This window comes from Phoxinus phoxinus, assembly GCF_949152265.1.
Source record: "Phoxinus phoxinus genome assembly, chromosome: 8".
Lineage (NCBI taxonomy): Eukaryota > Metazoa > Chordata > Actinopteri > Cypriniformes > Leuciscidae > Phoxinus > Phoxinus phoxinus.
Genome location: NC_136883.1, coordinates 37,055,259 through 37,072,180, shown reverse-complemented (window position 1 = coordinate 37,072,180; position 16,922 = coordinate 37,055,259). Strand labels below are relative to the sequence as shown.

The 16,922-nt window shown below is 39.6% G+C and overlaps 1 protein-coding gene across 1 annotated transcript in view; it reads right to left on the bottom strand.

The window, feature by feature from the left end:
• The window catches only part of pepd (peptidase D), a 93,094-nt gene extending 79,645 nt beyond the window's left edge, over positions 1-13,449 (bottom strand). Inside the window, exons 1-3 of the mRNA XM_079620185.1 lie at positions 12,789-13,449; positions 10,187-10,373; positions 4,793-4,920 (exon numbers count right to left, since the gene is read on the bottom strand). Of these exons, the coding sequence (XP_079476311.1) occupies positions 4,793-4,920; positions 10,187-10,373; positions 12,789-12,805 (332 nt within the window). The 5' untranslated portion in view covers positions 12,806-13,449. The remainder of the gene's footprint in view (positions 1-4,792; positions 4,921-10,186; positions 10,374-12,788) is intronic.
• Between the last annotated feature and the right edge of the window lie 3,473 nt (positions 13,450-16,922).

The following is a 16,922-nucleotide window of genomic DNA, read 5'->3' as shown; positions in this document are numbered from 1 at the left end:
GACATGTTCTTGTTTTTCTTGAGTCTCATTGTGTTTTTATATTTTTTTAACATTTTGTACTTCTTTTATCGTGAAAATGTGATTTGGTGTTTGTTATGTATGCATTTGTTGTGATTTGGCTGTTACCTTGGCCAGGTCTCTCTTGTAAAAGAGATTTTGAATCTCAATGGGACCTCCTGGGGGCTGTTCCATAAACCAAGATTAGAGTATAAGCCAGACTTATTTTGGTTAGTCAGACTTATTGTCGGTTGATTCTGTTTCATAAAGCAAACTTAAAATAGTTCAAACTCAGTTACCCTGGCAACTTATGCTGGGAAACTAGCCTGGTCCAGGGCAGGCTAACTGTCAGGCTAAGCCTCAGTTGTTGCACAGATCCTCTAACACTGACCAATAGGAACACAATTACTGACAATCTCTCATTCCATTATTTGACTTTATTAACCACTATAAGTCCAAAAATAAATATACAGTAAAGAAAATCAACTTAAGGCTACAATGATAAATTAGACAATATAGACCTAAAAACATATATATGTCGGGGTTTATATATATATATATATATATATATATATATATATATATATATATATATATATATATATATATATATATATATATATATATATATATAGGCTATATCCTACAGGTTTTCTTTTCTTACTGGCTGAATGTTTTGTTATTTAATTAGATAGTTTTAAAAATTTATGAAACACAACATTTAAAAGAAATCATTACAAAAGATGAATTAAGATGAATCTGAGCTTAGTAATTGTATTAACCTACACTTGATTTACCCCATTACAATAGTCCCTTTACAGTTATTATCCTAAAAATACACTAAATTGTAGGTTTAAAATTCTAAATAAGGCACATCTAATGTCCAACAACCAATATTTTAGCATATATATATATATATATATATATATTTTATGTACTTTATGTCTTTCAATTCAAATACATTTAACACAATTATACAAATGGACAGTTCCTTTAAAGACATACTATTTCCCCCCAATAAATCTTATTTTTCCTTCTACTTTTTTCTTTTGTGATAATACCCACCAACACATAAAAACAATTAGAACAACAACCATTAAGTAGCCTACATAGTTAGACACTTTTACATATGAAAAAAATGGAAAAAAATCAAACATTCACATATTTATATCAAACTCTTATAATGACACATAATTCATAATAAGTTATTAAAGTAATATTATTTAAATATTAAATAAGTAAATAAATAAAATAACAAATAACTAGGGAGGGAAGGTTATTTAGTTATAGGCTAATATGTATTCCTTTATTTTATGGAATATTCTTTGATTTTAGAGTTGCACATATCTTTTCAAAATGTATACTTTTGCTCTTAATTTCATGTTATCCTCTCCATAATGCACTGTATAAACTAAATCTAACCAAACATTCTTGCTTTCTCCAAAAAAAAAAAAAAAGATTGCTTTAAAAGCTGTAATTCTCAGCATTCTAATTAAATAAGTCATCTTTTTTAAGTAGCTTAGGTCCTAAACTCAAAACTATATTTTGTATCGTTATTATATTTGGTTTCTTAAAAATGTCTTCCCTGAATTAGGCCTACTTCTGTTCATTTTTATTATAAGTATAAAATATATGAGTTTAATGAGATATAAGTTCACTGCAACTGATCCAACATCCTAAAGATAAATTATTATAATTAGAAGATATTTCTGGTGTTATAAAATATCGCATAGCCTATTCATTTTCCAAGCAAAATGTATATTAGTCAGAATTATTGCGCTCCGATTTGGCGCGCATGCGCGCAGCAGCGCTCATTCAATGTGAAGTTTACAGCAAAATGGAACTATTTGCACGACTTTCTAAGATTTTCAGATGGAGAATATTCCTGTGAAATGTAAGTTTAGCAAAAACCATGTCTTAAACGCATAAAACAGCACAAAATATATGCAGTTTGATGGTGGATCGATTTGATCTATGATCGACCTCCAGGGCTGGTTAAGAAACGCGTGCACACGCAGTTATCTAGACTAGATAAACCTGGATCAAATTAGTGGGATTGCGTGAACTTGAATTACCTTTTATGAAACCGCTTTAGCCCCAACTTATTTGTTAGGTTTATTCAAGTCGGGTTTTGGACTTTAATCCCCGCTTTTTTAAGCGGCTTTTATGGAACAGCCCCCTGGTTAAATAAAAGGTATAATAATATAATAATTTCTCAGAAACACTACAATTTAACTGACCCCAAACTTTTCAATCTGTGTGGTTTTAGCCTTGTTTTTAGAAAACAGTGTTTAATTGCTCAATAAGGACTAAACTACCAACAAACCTGAAAAGAGATAAACAAGAAACAACTTTATACAGCAAATTATGTAATCGAGTGATCTAAACCTACTGTCTATATCTGAATATTTTCTATTAAACACCTTTTTGTTGTGAAACTCATCAATTACTTTTTCTTTTATTTGATTGTAATGGCTGATCTGAGTACTGTAGATCATCCACAGTGATTAATCGGATGAGTAGTTAATTCATTCCCTCGTTATGCAACAATGTGTATTAACGTGTAACGCTGTGGTTCATCTGAGAGCTGGCTTGTTTGGTTCAAGGCTCAGAACGCTTTACTAATGAATTTTTTAAATCCCTATGGAGAAAAAGAATGAGGAATACTTCAGCATGAATTAAGCAATCATTCCCGTCTGTAGCACAAACAGTGAAGGACGCGTGTCAGGCTGAAGGGTAATGTTAAAGGGGGGGTGTAAGGCCCTGTTCACAAGATGTAAAATAAGTCTCTGATGTCCCATAGTGTGTGTGTGAAGTTTTAGCTCAAAATACCCCACAGATATTTTTATATATCATGTTAAAATCGTCACTTTTTGAGGGTGAGCAAAAACACACCGTTTTGTGTCTGTCCCTTTAAATGCAAATGAGCTGATGCTCCCGGCACAGGGGGCGGAGCTTCAAGAGCTTGTGTACTTTGACCTCACACACACACACGCACTAAAATTTGTAAAAACTTTTAGGCTTTTATGTTCAAACTGGAGTCAGACAATGATGGAGAGACTCAAGAAGAAGTGACAACATGTAGAAGAACAGGACATTTCTGAATGGTTAGTTGATGAATTTATGAAGCTTATGTGTAGTTATCTTCTAGTCATTGATTAGCATATTCTGTCATGATAATCTATAAATCGTGTTCAGGGGGCGGGGTTTATGTAAATTCTAGGGTTGGTGATGTCACTAACCCGGGAGGAATGTCGTGTAGTTCCTACCAGCCGTTTGTTGTAGTCCTTAAAAAACTATTTCTTTAAAAGCAAATATCTCCCTTTACTTTGAACTTTGAGCGTTGTAACTTTGCAGATGTTGTTTATGATCAAACAGCAACATTACACACTAACTACAGTTAGAAAAGTCAAATCATGATCAAACACCGCTTTAAAGGTCAGGGGTTTGAGCAAATCATTAACTCCAGTATGAGTGATAGCGATAACACCAATTATGTCATTAATTATGCATTAAGCTGTTAAATAAACATAATTGCATTAACCCGATGTAATCTATCTCATTTGTAGGTTTACGTTATGAACAGTGCTCATCACGACATCCAGAAACACTGTAATACGGAGAACAACATCGGGAATTGAATGTCGGGTCACTGATCAAAGCAGCCGCAAAAACAAGCCGCTGACCCGACCCGGTACAAACTCATCAGAGGAACTGTACGCGCTCCGCCGGCTCATCCAGCATGAAAAGGAAGAGAGTGTACGCAGCACCTTTGAAAGAAAGGTTTAGAAAGCGAGCTGATTTCAAAGCTCGACAGCAAACTCTGACTGTCCGCCTCGAAGCCGATCTCTGATGCTTCAATGGCACATCATAACGCCGGCGCTACGGGTCCTCAGCGCACAGTATGAGGAGCGTTGGGGGAGGACGTTTCTGTTAATATTACAATGCAATGTGGACGGGTTATTTATATAATCAAAAGTTTGTGTATAGATCAAAAACTGGTCAAAAGTTTGAATTAATTTCATAAAAAAAATTATTTTATGCTCAACAAGGCTGCATTTATTTGATCAAAAATATAGTAAAAACACAAAAAATTTGAAAATAACTGTTGTCTATTGTTATATATTGTAAGTGTAATTTATTCCTGTGATCAAAGCTGTACGTTCAGCATCATTACTCCAGTCTTCAGTGTCACATGATCCTCCAGAAATCAGTATAATATGATGATCTGATGCTCAAGACACATTTATGATTATTATCAATGTTGAAAACAGTTGTGCTGCTTCATATTTTAGTAGACAAATGTATACACACACACTTTATATATATACATACATACATACATGTGAAACTTGAGAAAAATTAGAAGATGGTGCAAAAGTTCATTTATTCAGTAGTTCAACTTAAAAGGTGAAACTAATATATTATATAGACTCATTACATGCAAAGTGAGATATTTCAAGCCTTCATTTGTTATTATTTTGATAATTATGGCTTACAGCTTATGAAAACCCCAAATTCAAAATTAGAATAGTTGAATTACTGAAATAAATGCACAATTTATTTATTTTTAAAAAACCTTTTGCACGATATTCTAATTTTTCGAGTTTCACTTCACACACGTGCGTGTGTGTGTGTGTGTGTGTGTGTTCAACAGCATGTCACCTATGTATTAAACTTTTGCTGACTCCAGAGAATCTCAAAGCAATCATATTAACAGACGTCAGTGAGCATTCAGACTTCATGAACATTACACATGCACACCAGAGTTCACTCGTCAGAGAGAGTCACTCACTCGCCCATCCACGTGGCGTAGCTCTCCGGCAGCTTGGGAACAAACAGGAGGGACTTCTTGGAGTCGACGTCGATGGCGCCTAAGCAATCGGCCTCGGTCACACCGAAGGTCCAGTGGAAGAATGACTCCTGCAGAACAACACACGTGACTCAGTGAGAGAACCTCTTATGAACATAATGAAGAGCAAACCGAACTCCCACACAACTATACAGCATCAAGTGGCTCATTTCCATTCATACACGTGTGCAACTGTGTTTCTATGGACTGTGTTCCTGAAACGAGTCTCCAGTGTTATTGATACAAGTGGTTAATAATGCCACGGCTGACTCAAACTGGAGATATTGTTTGTGCATTGGGCCTGAAACATGCAAACACTCAACTGTGCAAGCGTGATTACATGCATTGCTGTGCTACGACATTTAACAGAATGCGATTCATAATGCAACATATTGCACACAATGCATTTTTATCATTAGCTATCGTGGACATTGACATCGACTACAGTTTTGATATTGTCATGGCTGAGCGACAGCTTGAAGAGAATCTGAACTAACAAATTCAATAAAAGTTGAGTAGAACCAAATTAATTTCAGAGAAAGCCATATAAGTGCTGTAAGTGTAGATATGAGCATTTTTAACATTTTCAAAAATGTATAAACATTTCCAGATATTAATAAATAAAACACTAAATATTAGTGTTGTTAAATCGGTTAATTGCATCTAATATAATATGTTGTGTTTATATAATATATGTGTACGTATGCATGTACACACATATTTATATTATACATTATATATATATATATGTTTGCATGTATATACACAGACAGACATGCGCGCACACACACACACACACACACGTATGCATATATATGTTTGCATGTATACACACAAACAGACACGCACACACATATAATATACACAAACATACATGTATACACACATATATTATATAAACACCAACTATGTTAGATGCGATTAATCTTGATTATATCATAAATCATTTAAAAGGATACATTTAAATCATAAATAAACAGTAGCAGATGCTTCTATCCAAAGCAACTTACAAAAGAGGAATTTTTCACAGAGCTAATAATAATAATAATATTTGTAATATACAGTAAAATGCCAGGTTTATAACACAACTAGTTTAGGACGCAAGCTACAGAAGAGGAGAAAATCAATTCAATAGAAGGAATTATATTTATTTTTGGCTTTTTTGTGAGTCAGTGTGCAAGTGCATTGGTTTATAGATAAATAAACTGTTGATTATTAATATGCTTCTTTTTTTTTTGCTGCAAAGCTTGTGTTTGGCTAATGCATCTCCTCTGGTGTGTGACCGTGTTGCATTTCTTTGAATTGCATTTGAGTAAATGTGTCTTCTTGTATCACTGCGATTCGACATGCTGTGGGTTGTGGCCAATTTAATTCAAATTCACACTTATGAATAAAAAGCAGGCCGTTCTTATTCAATCTTCTGTCGGCCGATCAGATAACCGAGTATCTCGTCCACAGAGGATGATTCATTTGTGATGTTATTGTCTTGAGTGCATTACTGAGTTCCCGATCTCCCTGTGCATGCGTTCTGTGCGGATCGTGTAATGGAGCGGGACAATAAAAGCACCGCAGGACATGTGCAACTTCACACACACTTATTAACGAGCAGAAACCACGCGCAATCCGACATGTGCCTTGAACTTGATTCAAATTAGAAATGTGCAAGTTAACACTTCAAAAAGAAGAAGAAAACTACAACACAAGACAAGCAAATTAATGGCTATGAATAATTTACAGTTAAAATACGATGAAAGCAGGAAGCCCTTAAGTAATAAACATCACAACAAAATCGCAAAGACTCGTTCCATGAGATCTCTGCCAAACAACACTGGATGTGGAGGTTTTTGTAGCTAATGAATGAGAAACACGCTCCTCATTATGTTCAATCAACTTATGCAAATGCAGTAAATTACGAGGCTCTATCAAACACCCAAACTCTGAACTCACACGCCTCCTGCCAACACAAATTACCATTTAGCATAACATAAACAAGAGCACCACTTATGAACAATTATAACGGGGAGACGAACACTCAATAATCATTTAGAAACAAAACTGTCGAGTCATCGAGATGTTTCTCCTCAATGCACGACGCATGCAGTGTTTGTGTGGGGATGCATGAAAACCCAGCAGCACCGCACTGCTGAACACGAGATCCAGGGGGCGGAGTTAGATCCAGATATAAGGGGTGGAGACTGGGAGGTTTAGGGGTGGGGTTAGGGATCAGGGGGTGGAGGTTGGGAGGTTTAGGGGTGTGTTTAGGGATCAGGGGGTGGAGACTGGGAGGTTTAGGGGTGGGGTTAGGGATCAGGGGGTGGAGATTGGGAGGTTTAGGGGTGGTGTTTAGGGATCAGGGGGTGGAGACTGGGAGGTTTAGGGGTGGGGTTAGGGATCAGGGGGTGGAGATTGGGAGGTTTAGGGGTGGGGTTAGGGATCAGGGGGTGGAGATTGGGAGGTTTAGGGGTGGGGTTAGGGATCAGGGGGTGGAGATTGGGAGGTTTAGGGGTGGGGTTAGGGATCAGGGGGTGGAGGTTGGGAGGTTTAGGGGTGTGTTTAGGGATCAGGGGGTGGAGACTGGGAGGTTTAGGGGTGGGGTTAGGGATCAGGGGGTGGAGATTGGGAGGTTTAGGGGTGGGGTTTAGGGATCAGGGGGTGGAGACTGGGAGGTTTAGGGGTGGGGTTAGGGATCAGGGGGTGGAGATTGGGAGGTTTAGGGGTGGGGTTAGGGATCAGGGGGTGGAGATTGGGAGGTTTAGGGGTGGGGTTTAGGGATCAGGGGGTGGAGATTGGGAGGTTAGGGGTGTGTTTATGGATCAGGGGGTGGAGATTGGAAGGTTAGGGGTGGGGTTTAGGGATCAGGGGGTGGAGATTGGGAGGTTAGGGGTGTGTTTAGGGATCAGGGGGTGGAGATTGGGAGGTTAGGGGTGGGGTTTAGGGATCAGGGGGTGGAGATTGGGAGGTTAGGGGTGAGGTTTAGGGATCAGGGGGTGGAGATTGGGAGGTTAGGGGTGAGGTTTAGGGATCAGGGGGTGGAGATTGGGAGGTTAGGGGTGAGGTTTAGGGATCAGGGGGTGGAGATTGGGAGGTTAGGGGTGGGGTTTAGGGATCAGGGGGTGGAGATTGGGAGGTTAGGGGTGGGGTTTAGGGATCAGGGGGTGGAGATTGGAAGGTTAGGGGTGAGGTTTAGGGATCAGGGGGTGGAGATTGGGAGGTTAGGGGTGTGTTTAGGGATCAGGGGGTGGAGATTGGGAGGTTAGGGGTGTGTTTAGGGATCAGGGGGTGGAGATTGGGAGGTTAGGGGTGAGGTTTAGGGATCAGGGGGTGGAGATTGGGAGGTTAGGGGTGGGGTTTAGGGATCAGGGGGTGGAGATTGGGAGGTTAGGGGTGAGGTTTAGGGATCAGGGGGTGGAGATTGGGAGGTTAGGGGTGGGGTTTAGGGATCAGGGGGTGGAGATTGGAAGGTTAGGGGTGAGGTTTAGGGATCAGGGGGTGGAGATTGGGAGGTTAGGGGTGGGGTTAGGGATCAGGGGGTGGACACTGGGAGGTTAGGGGTGTGTTTAGGGATCAGGGGGTGGAGATTGGGGGGCAATCGGAGATCGGGGGGCAATCCAACCGTCTCCATTGACTTTGCATTGCGAGAGGCTCCTCCTTGTCATTTCTTGCTTCTAACTGAAGACAGAAAAATGCCTAAAAGCTGCTGTGTGACGAGGTGTCCAGCAAACAAGCTAAGAAACCCAGAAATACGTTTGTATAAGCTGTCGACCCCAAAAAACGAGTGTTTAAGGACTTAAGTTCAGTGTTTCTGAACTCATTGTAGTCTTGAGTTTCTTCCGGGAACGAACACGTCACAATATTCCTCATTATAATAATTCATACACAGAATAAAGGGCCGTGGCCTGGTTGAGTTAGTTAGTAGTAGGGCTGAACGATTAATTGCATTTGCGATAATATCGCGATATGATGAAACGCGATTTTGTAATCGCAAAAGCTGCGATTACTCTCTGGTCACGTGACACGCGATAGTAAAGCAATCTGCACTGCAGATGAAGCATCTTGTTACGCTACGCATATAGGCCTGGCATAGGCTACAGGAAAGAACAGTTTGTTTAATCAGTTTCTCTTTCATACAGTTTGGAAAAGTTGAAGCGAATTGGACATTCGCGGGCTTCATTGCACTGACTAGAAGATCATGGCACTCGCTGTGAAATACGCGCACTTTGCTTGATGTTGCTCTAGTAGTGCTCGGTCTCGCCCGCCGGTATTTTCCTTACAAATGCTCTATAAAGGCATCATATGTCTTTTGGAATGCAGTTGGCTTATATATTAAAAATAAAAACATGAAAACCATCGACAGAAGCTGCTTTCAATTTCAAATACTCACGGCCGCTTTGTGAAGAGCGCTCTCACACACGGCCGTGAGCGACTCTGTCTACGTGGTTAGCCTACTTGCATCTCAAAATGCGTTTATGATGCGAAATTAATGTAAACAGTTAGTTATGTCTTAAGTTATTAAACAGACAGGACAAACCACATCTTATATTTCAAAAGAGATCTGTGCATTAGTGTGAAGCAGCGTATCGTCTCTAAACTGAGAAAGAAAAATCACTTAATCACAGCTCTTGAATGGAAAACATTCAGACTATTAAATACTGAAAGCACTCTTTGTTTATTGCTTGTAATGTTTTTTCCCCTCTTTGTTATTGATAACTTTTATGTTTTGAAGCTATTCGTTTATATAGCCTATTTAAAATTATTAACATGTAACTGTATTCATTTTGTTTTTTAATGTGTAATTATTTTTAAAAGTAGCCTACTTATAATTACATATGTAATTAAATAAATATTTAAAGTTTATTAATAAGATTCATTAATAAAAAAAAAAAACTGAGGCTCTTTCTCTTTAGGCTCATGAGGTGCCTAAAGATTCCCACCCATATTTTACAATGATTTATTGCTTGTGTTTGTTGAATAATATAATAGATAAAGAGCTTAAAAAATAATCGCATATTAAATCGCAATCGCAATATTGGTAAAAAATAATCGCAATTAGATTATTTTCCAAAATCGTTCAGCCCTAGTTAGTAGTGTGTTAAAACGGGGCGAGACATTTCACAAACACACTCGAAGCGATCGACCAATCACAACACACTGCTCCAGCCGACCAATCAGAGCACAGTGTGCTTTTCAGAAGGAGGGGCTTCATAGAGACAGGAAGTAAACAGAGCGTTACTGACAGACTGGGAAGAGAGGAGCCGCAACAATGGAGAATATGAGGAAAATAATCAACATTCAAAGTGCATGATAGTTCGTCTTTAACTTAATGTGTGTGTGCAGCACCTGTCTGAAGATCACGTCGGTGTCGGTGCAGTATCTCTGCTCCTGTTTTCCTCCTTGAAGAACTACAACAGATCCAGCCTGTAGATCCTTCTCAGCTTTCAGGCCTTGACACAAACGCTCTCGGTTTCCTGCAAACAGGGCGGCCGATACCCTCAGCGTGTCCTTTCCCAGCCAATACACCGCCTTCCTGTCATAGACAACACAGAGACATTCATGTTATTCACACTGTGACACGAGTCTTTTTATTCTACTTATTCAGTTTACACACAGATGGTATAAATTGTTGATTATATCTTGATTAAAAAACCTGCTGAGAGATGAAATTAATATCTTTGTGACTGTAACACAGCTGTTACGCAAGAGCTGGATCTGATCCCATGATAACAGGGAAGGATGTTTTTTTGCTGATCTCTGTGCCAGAAACACTGAAAAACACTGAAACTTAAAAAGGGATATTCACATCTGGTCAGCAATTTTTTTTCATGACATATATGCCTAAAATAAGTTTTGAACACCATAATGCTGCTTTTCTCCTAGTCTATAGTAAACACATCTGTGAAAAAGTACAAAAAAGCTACCAAGTTTCATAACAGCAGTGCTAAAATCTGTAAATAAGTCTGTTCCTCAATCAAAACCAAGTCATTATTCTCTGACGATACTTTTAAGTTTTTTTTGACAATCTGAAAATTACGCCTTGACATATACGCCTTGTTTATACTAAAATTAGAATATTGTGCAAAAGTTAATTTATTTCAGTAATTCAACTTAAAAGGTGAAACTAATATATTATATAGACTCATTACATGCAAAGTGAGATATTTCAAGCCTTTATTTGTTATAATTTTGATCATTATGGCTTACAGCTTATGAAAACCCCAAATTCAAAATTATAATATTGTGTAAAGGTTTTTAACCCTTTAGTATGTTTCTCACAATAAACAATCATAGAAAACAACCAGGAAACTTCACTAGGTCACGATCATAGATGCATTGGGTCCTTCAGAAATTATTTAGCATTAAACAGAAGAAAAAAAAATACCTGGTTAATAAATAAAATGATTTTTTTTTTCAGCCGAAAACAATCAGTTATATTAAAAAATATCCAGGCTCTTCCAAGCTTTATAATGGGAGTGAATGGTACCTGAGATTTTAAGGGGTTAATAAAAGCCTTCTGCATTTGTACAAGAAAAATAACCATATTTATAACTTTATAAATTAACCACTGGCTTCCGGTAACGGATAGATGTGCTTTTTTGGGCTTCAAAATCTCAGGTACCATTCACTCCCATTATAAAGCTTGGAAGAGCCAGGATATTTTTAAATTGAACTCTGATTGTGTTTGGCTGAAAGAAAGTCTTATACACATATGGCTGAAGAGTGAGTCAATTAACTGATTATTTTCATTTTTGGGCGAACTAACCCTTCAACCATCCATATCAGAAACAGATTATGATTTTGATTAGACCCTGAGATGTAACTTTCTCATATCTAACATTACAATCACACTGGACTAAAAGGAAGACAAAGTGCTGCTTTATCACAGATCGAGTGTGTAAAGATTAACAGTGATCAGGGGCGTCTGTACAGTATGTGGTCAAAGGTCACAGCTCGTAAACGCTCACTCCGCTTAAATCATCCTGATAAAGAGAGTAATATGTCAGGGATAGTGTACAGTCAGCCGTTCATTATCACAAAATAAATCCCAGTAGGAGATCAGTAGGTGAAGAGGAGAGGCCGGGGTTTATCTTATGATGATGACTGGCACATTACTCTGCTTATTACAGGGATATTAAAAAATAAATAGATTGACATCAACTATAATATTTGAGTTGAAAGTAAGATTTCATCTATACTTTCTATACTTAATAGATACATCAATTAAACATAAAAAAGTGGTCAAAAAACAAGATTAAAACTGCAACAACATACGCCATGTGCATAATAATAATATTAATACAATGCAAATTTGATCTCTGAATGCCACAAGTGACCAATCACAATGAAATATACAAGCGAGCCGTGCATTAATATGAGTTATTTTTGTGTCAAAAGCAGTCCATTTGATAAAATATACTATAATATAAAGTATTTTAAACAACGTTTTATTGACATTTTGACAGACTAACGTTATGTGTACCGTTACTTCAGTAATATACAAACAGCACGGGATCACTGAAATGAACTGCAAAAAGCGATTAAAAGAGTTAAACTTCTAAGGAAATGATGACTAGTCATTGCACCTCCTAAAATATACTTTTGATATACATTTAACCTAAAACTTTGGTGATAAAACAAAGTTTAGACATAATTGGTCAACATTCATTTAGCTAACATCGCCGATGTACCATGGTATTACTACAGTATTTTTGTAAAGGGACGTACACCACATACAATAAAGTAATAGGCTAGCAAGCGTTTATTCGCAAACATAGAAACAAAAACGTCTGCAAAACATCAGCCAGAAAACTTAAATACAACGCTTCTGCATGTAAACACCGAGCTCCGCGCATGCGCAGGAGTAAACACGTCTGCATGCGTATAATGTTGTGTGATTATGAATAAAACAAATATCCCAGAGTAAAATAAAACACAAGAAACTCACTGCTGTGCTGATGCCATGCTTCTGTTCTGCTGCTCAGCTGAGAGATTCAGTCATGTGATCAAAAGCAGCTGATCACTGCGTGCGCGTGCGCGTGCACACCACGCACTCTCTCGATCACATGACCGCGCTTTTTCCACGTGTGTGAGTGAGACCAAACCCACTGATGATTATATCCAGCAAACACATTGAACCTTGAACATAGATGTAGTGCAATGTAATTTAGCATATTTGAGAAGAAACGGAGGATAACTGTGAGCCATGTGGCTCTTTTCAAGTGTAAGTACCAAACAAACACATGTACTTATTTAACAACACCTCTGACACAAGATGTTGAATTGGGATATTAACTAGACTGACAGAAAGAAGAATTGGACGAATTCAAAGAAACTGTATTTGATTTGGGCTAATTTATCTTGTTTATTTATTCCCCTATATGAAAAATGCGATTAGATTAGACATTTCTTTACGGTTCATTACAGTCAAACTCTTTAATTTTGTGATACAGCACCACAAAATGTCAGTTATATTGTTTTTAGATAATATAGTCAATACATTAAAACAATTTGAAAGTAGATTAGATTCTAGGAAATTAAGTTTGATTCCAATGTAATGTTTTAAGTTCATTTACTATAACAGGAATTGATTTAATATGAACTTTAATAGTATACGTGGGATTTCAAGTACTGATGAACATCATTGTGTGTGTGTGTGTGTGTGTGTGTGTGTGTGTGTGTGTGTGTGTGTGTGTGTGTGTGTGTGTGTGATGACATATTTATGAGTTGAAAAATGAAAATGCACAATTCATCAGTCAACTTTATTCTATAAAAATAATGCTGGTTAATGTAATAAAGGATACAGCATCAGCAATATAGCAGATAATGTTAAAAACCTTCACATCCCAGTCAAAAATATATAGCTCAATACTACATAGAACATAGAAAGTAAGTTCAAATTAAAATGAAGTTCCTACTTATGCGATTTCAGATGACCTTTTGCATCATCCTTACATTTTTTAAATGGTACTATACGGTTATCCGGACCACACGTGTGTCTTTTAGTCCCGTATAGTCTGTATAGTCATCCCTGATTGGTCTTAACCCCAGTGACGGGTAGGTTTAGGGGCGGGGTTAGGGGTAGGCCATCGTATGATTGGTCTTAACCCCAGTGACGGGTAGGTTTAGGGGCGGGGTTAGGGGTAGGCCATCGTGTGATTGGTCTTAACCCCAGTGACGGGTAGGTTTAGGGGCAGGTTTAGGGGCGGGTTTAGGGGTAGGCCATCGTATGATTGGTCTTAACCCCAGTGACGGGTAGGTTTAGGGGCGGGGTTAGGGGTAGGCCATCGTGTGATTGGTCTTAACCCCAGTGACGGGTAGGTGTAGGGGCGGGGTTAGGGGTAGGCCATCGTGTGATTGGTCTTAACCCCAGTGACGGGTAGGTGTAGGGGCGGGGTTAGGGGTAGGCCATCGTGTGATTGGTCTTAACCCCAGTGACGGGTAGGTTTAGGGGCGGGGTTAGGGGTAGGCCATCGTATGATTGGTCTTAACCCCAGTGACGGGTAGGTTTAGGGGCGGGGTTAGGGGTAGGCCATCGTGTGATTGGTCTTAACCCCAGTGACGGGTAGGTTTAGGGGCGGGGTTAGGGGTAGGCCATCGTATTATTGGTCTCAACCCCAGTGACGGGTAGGTTTAGGGGCGGGGTTAGGGGTAGGCCATCGTATGATTGGTCTAAACCCCAGTGACGGGTAGGTTTAGGGGCGGGGTTAGGGGTAGGCCATCGTGTGATTGGTCTTAACCCCAGTGACGGGTAGGTGTAGGGACGGGGTTAGGGGTAGGCCATCGTGTGATTGGTCTTAACCCCAGTTACGGGTAGGTTTAGGGGCGGGGTTAGGGGTAGGCCATCGTGTGATTGGTCTTAACCCCAGTGACGGGTAGGTTTAGGGGCGGGGTTAGGGGTAGGCCATCGTGTGATTGGTCTTAACCCCAGTGACTGGTAGGTTTAGGGGCGGGGTTAGGGGTAGGCCATCGTGTGATTGGTCTTAACCCCAGTGACGGGTAGTAGGGCTGTAACGATTAATCGCGATTAATCAAAATTCAAAATAAAAGTTTGTGTTTACATAATATATGTGTGTGTATAATTATTTTGTATATATAAATACATACACATGCATGTATATATTTGAGAAATATTTGCATTTATATACTGCATATATATTTTTATATGATTTATATTATATATAAATAGAACTATTTGATATATAAATAACACATTTTTATTAAATATATACATGCATGTGTGTGTATTTATATATACAAAATAATTATACACAAAACACACACATTTATTATGTAAACACAAACTTTTATTTTGAATTTTGATTAATTGCGATTAATCGTTACAGCCCTAACGGGTAGGTTTAGGGGCGGGGTTAGGGGTAGGCCATCGTATGATTGGTCTTAACCCCAGTGACGGGTAGTTTTAGGGGCGGGGTTAGGGGTAGGCCATCGTATGATTGGTCTTAACCCCAGTGACGGGTAGGTTTAGGGGCGGGGTTAGGGGTAGGCCATCGTATGATTGGTCTTAACCCCAGTGACGGGTAGGTTTAGGGGCGGGGTTAGGGGTAGGCCATCGTATGATTGGTCATAACCCCAGTGACGTGTAGGTTTAGGGGCGGGGTTAGGGGTAGGCCATCGTATGATTGGTCTTAACCCCAGTGACGGGTAGGTTTAGGGGCGGGGTTAGGGGTAGGCCATCGTATGATTGGTCTTAACCCCAGTGACGGGTAGGTTTAGGGGCGGGGTTAGGGGTAGGCCATCGTATGATTGGTCTTAACCCCAGTGACGGGTAGGTTTAGGGGCGGGGTTAGGGGTAGGCCATCGTATGATTGGTCTTAACCCCAGTGACGGGTAGGTTTAGGGGCGGGGTTAGGGGTAGGCCATCGTATGATTGGTCTTAACCCCAGTGACGGGTAGGTTTAGGGGCGGGGTTAGGGGTAGGCCATCGTATGATTGGTCTTAACCCCAGTGACGGGTAGGTTTAGGGGCGGGGTTAGGGGTAGGCCATAGTGTGATTGGTCTTAACCCCAGTGACGGGTAGGTGTAGGGGCGGGGTTAGGGGTAGGCCATCGTGTGATTGGTCTTAACCCCAGTGACGGGTAGGTTTGGGGCGGGGTTAGGGGTAGGCCATCGTGTGATTGGTCTTAACCCCAGTGACGGGTAGGTGTAGGGGCGGGGTTAGGGGTAGGCCATCGTGTGATTGGTCTTAACCCCAGTGACGGGTAGGTGTAGGGGCGGGGTTAGGGGTAGGCCATCGTGTGATTGGTCTTAACCCCAGTGACGGGTAGGTTTGGGGGCGGGTTAGGTGGAAGGCCATCGTGTGATTGGTCTTAACCCCAGTGACGGGTAGGTTTAGGGGCGGGGTTAGGGGTAGGCCATAAACCGTATAGTACCATTTCAATTTAAGCCTACTCTGTTGTCTTTTGTTGGGAGTAAAACATTCAATAAACCATAACACAAAGGAATAAGCAGAGCAAAACCATCTGTTAAAATGAGTTTTTCCTCTTTCATCGGTTCATAATTCCTCTGAATTCCTTCAAACCCGAGAGAGGTATTTTCTGCAACACCATTACAAGTTTCTCTCCTCAAGGAAATTAAAAGACAATTTGAAGATGGCACAGTCCAATCTATTGCTGTATTATCCCTCTTTTTATGATTTAATCCTTTCAGGATGTGTCCCTTTCCGTCAGGGTTAGATTTGTGGATCTTATCATCAGGTTTTGTTCTCTAAAATAATAATATAACAACAGCAGAAAAAAGAAAAAAACCACATGATTGCATTTGTCTCACATTCCCTACAGATGTTGCATTACCGGTCTAATAAAAGTCTGTGAGAAACGGATAGATGCATTTAAGCAAAAATCTCATCCTGCTGTCCTTCGTCTAATGTTTCTCAGGACAGAAACCGCATCAGGGAGAGTTTGCATCCAGTTTCCTCGATATGCTGGTCAGGACTGGTTTTTGAGGAGTCCTGTGGCTTTGATGTTGTAATTGCATCCACATAATCTGGCGCTGATTAGCTTTCTTCTTTCTTCTCCATCAAACCGAAGCGTCTTTCTCAAGGTCTGTCTGTAAATAATGA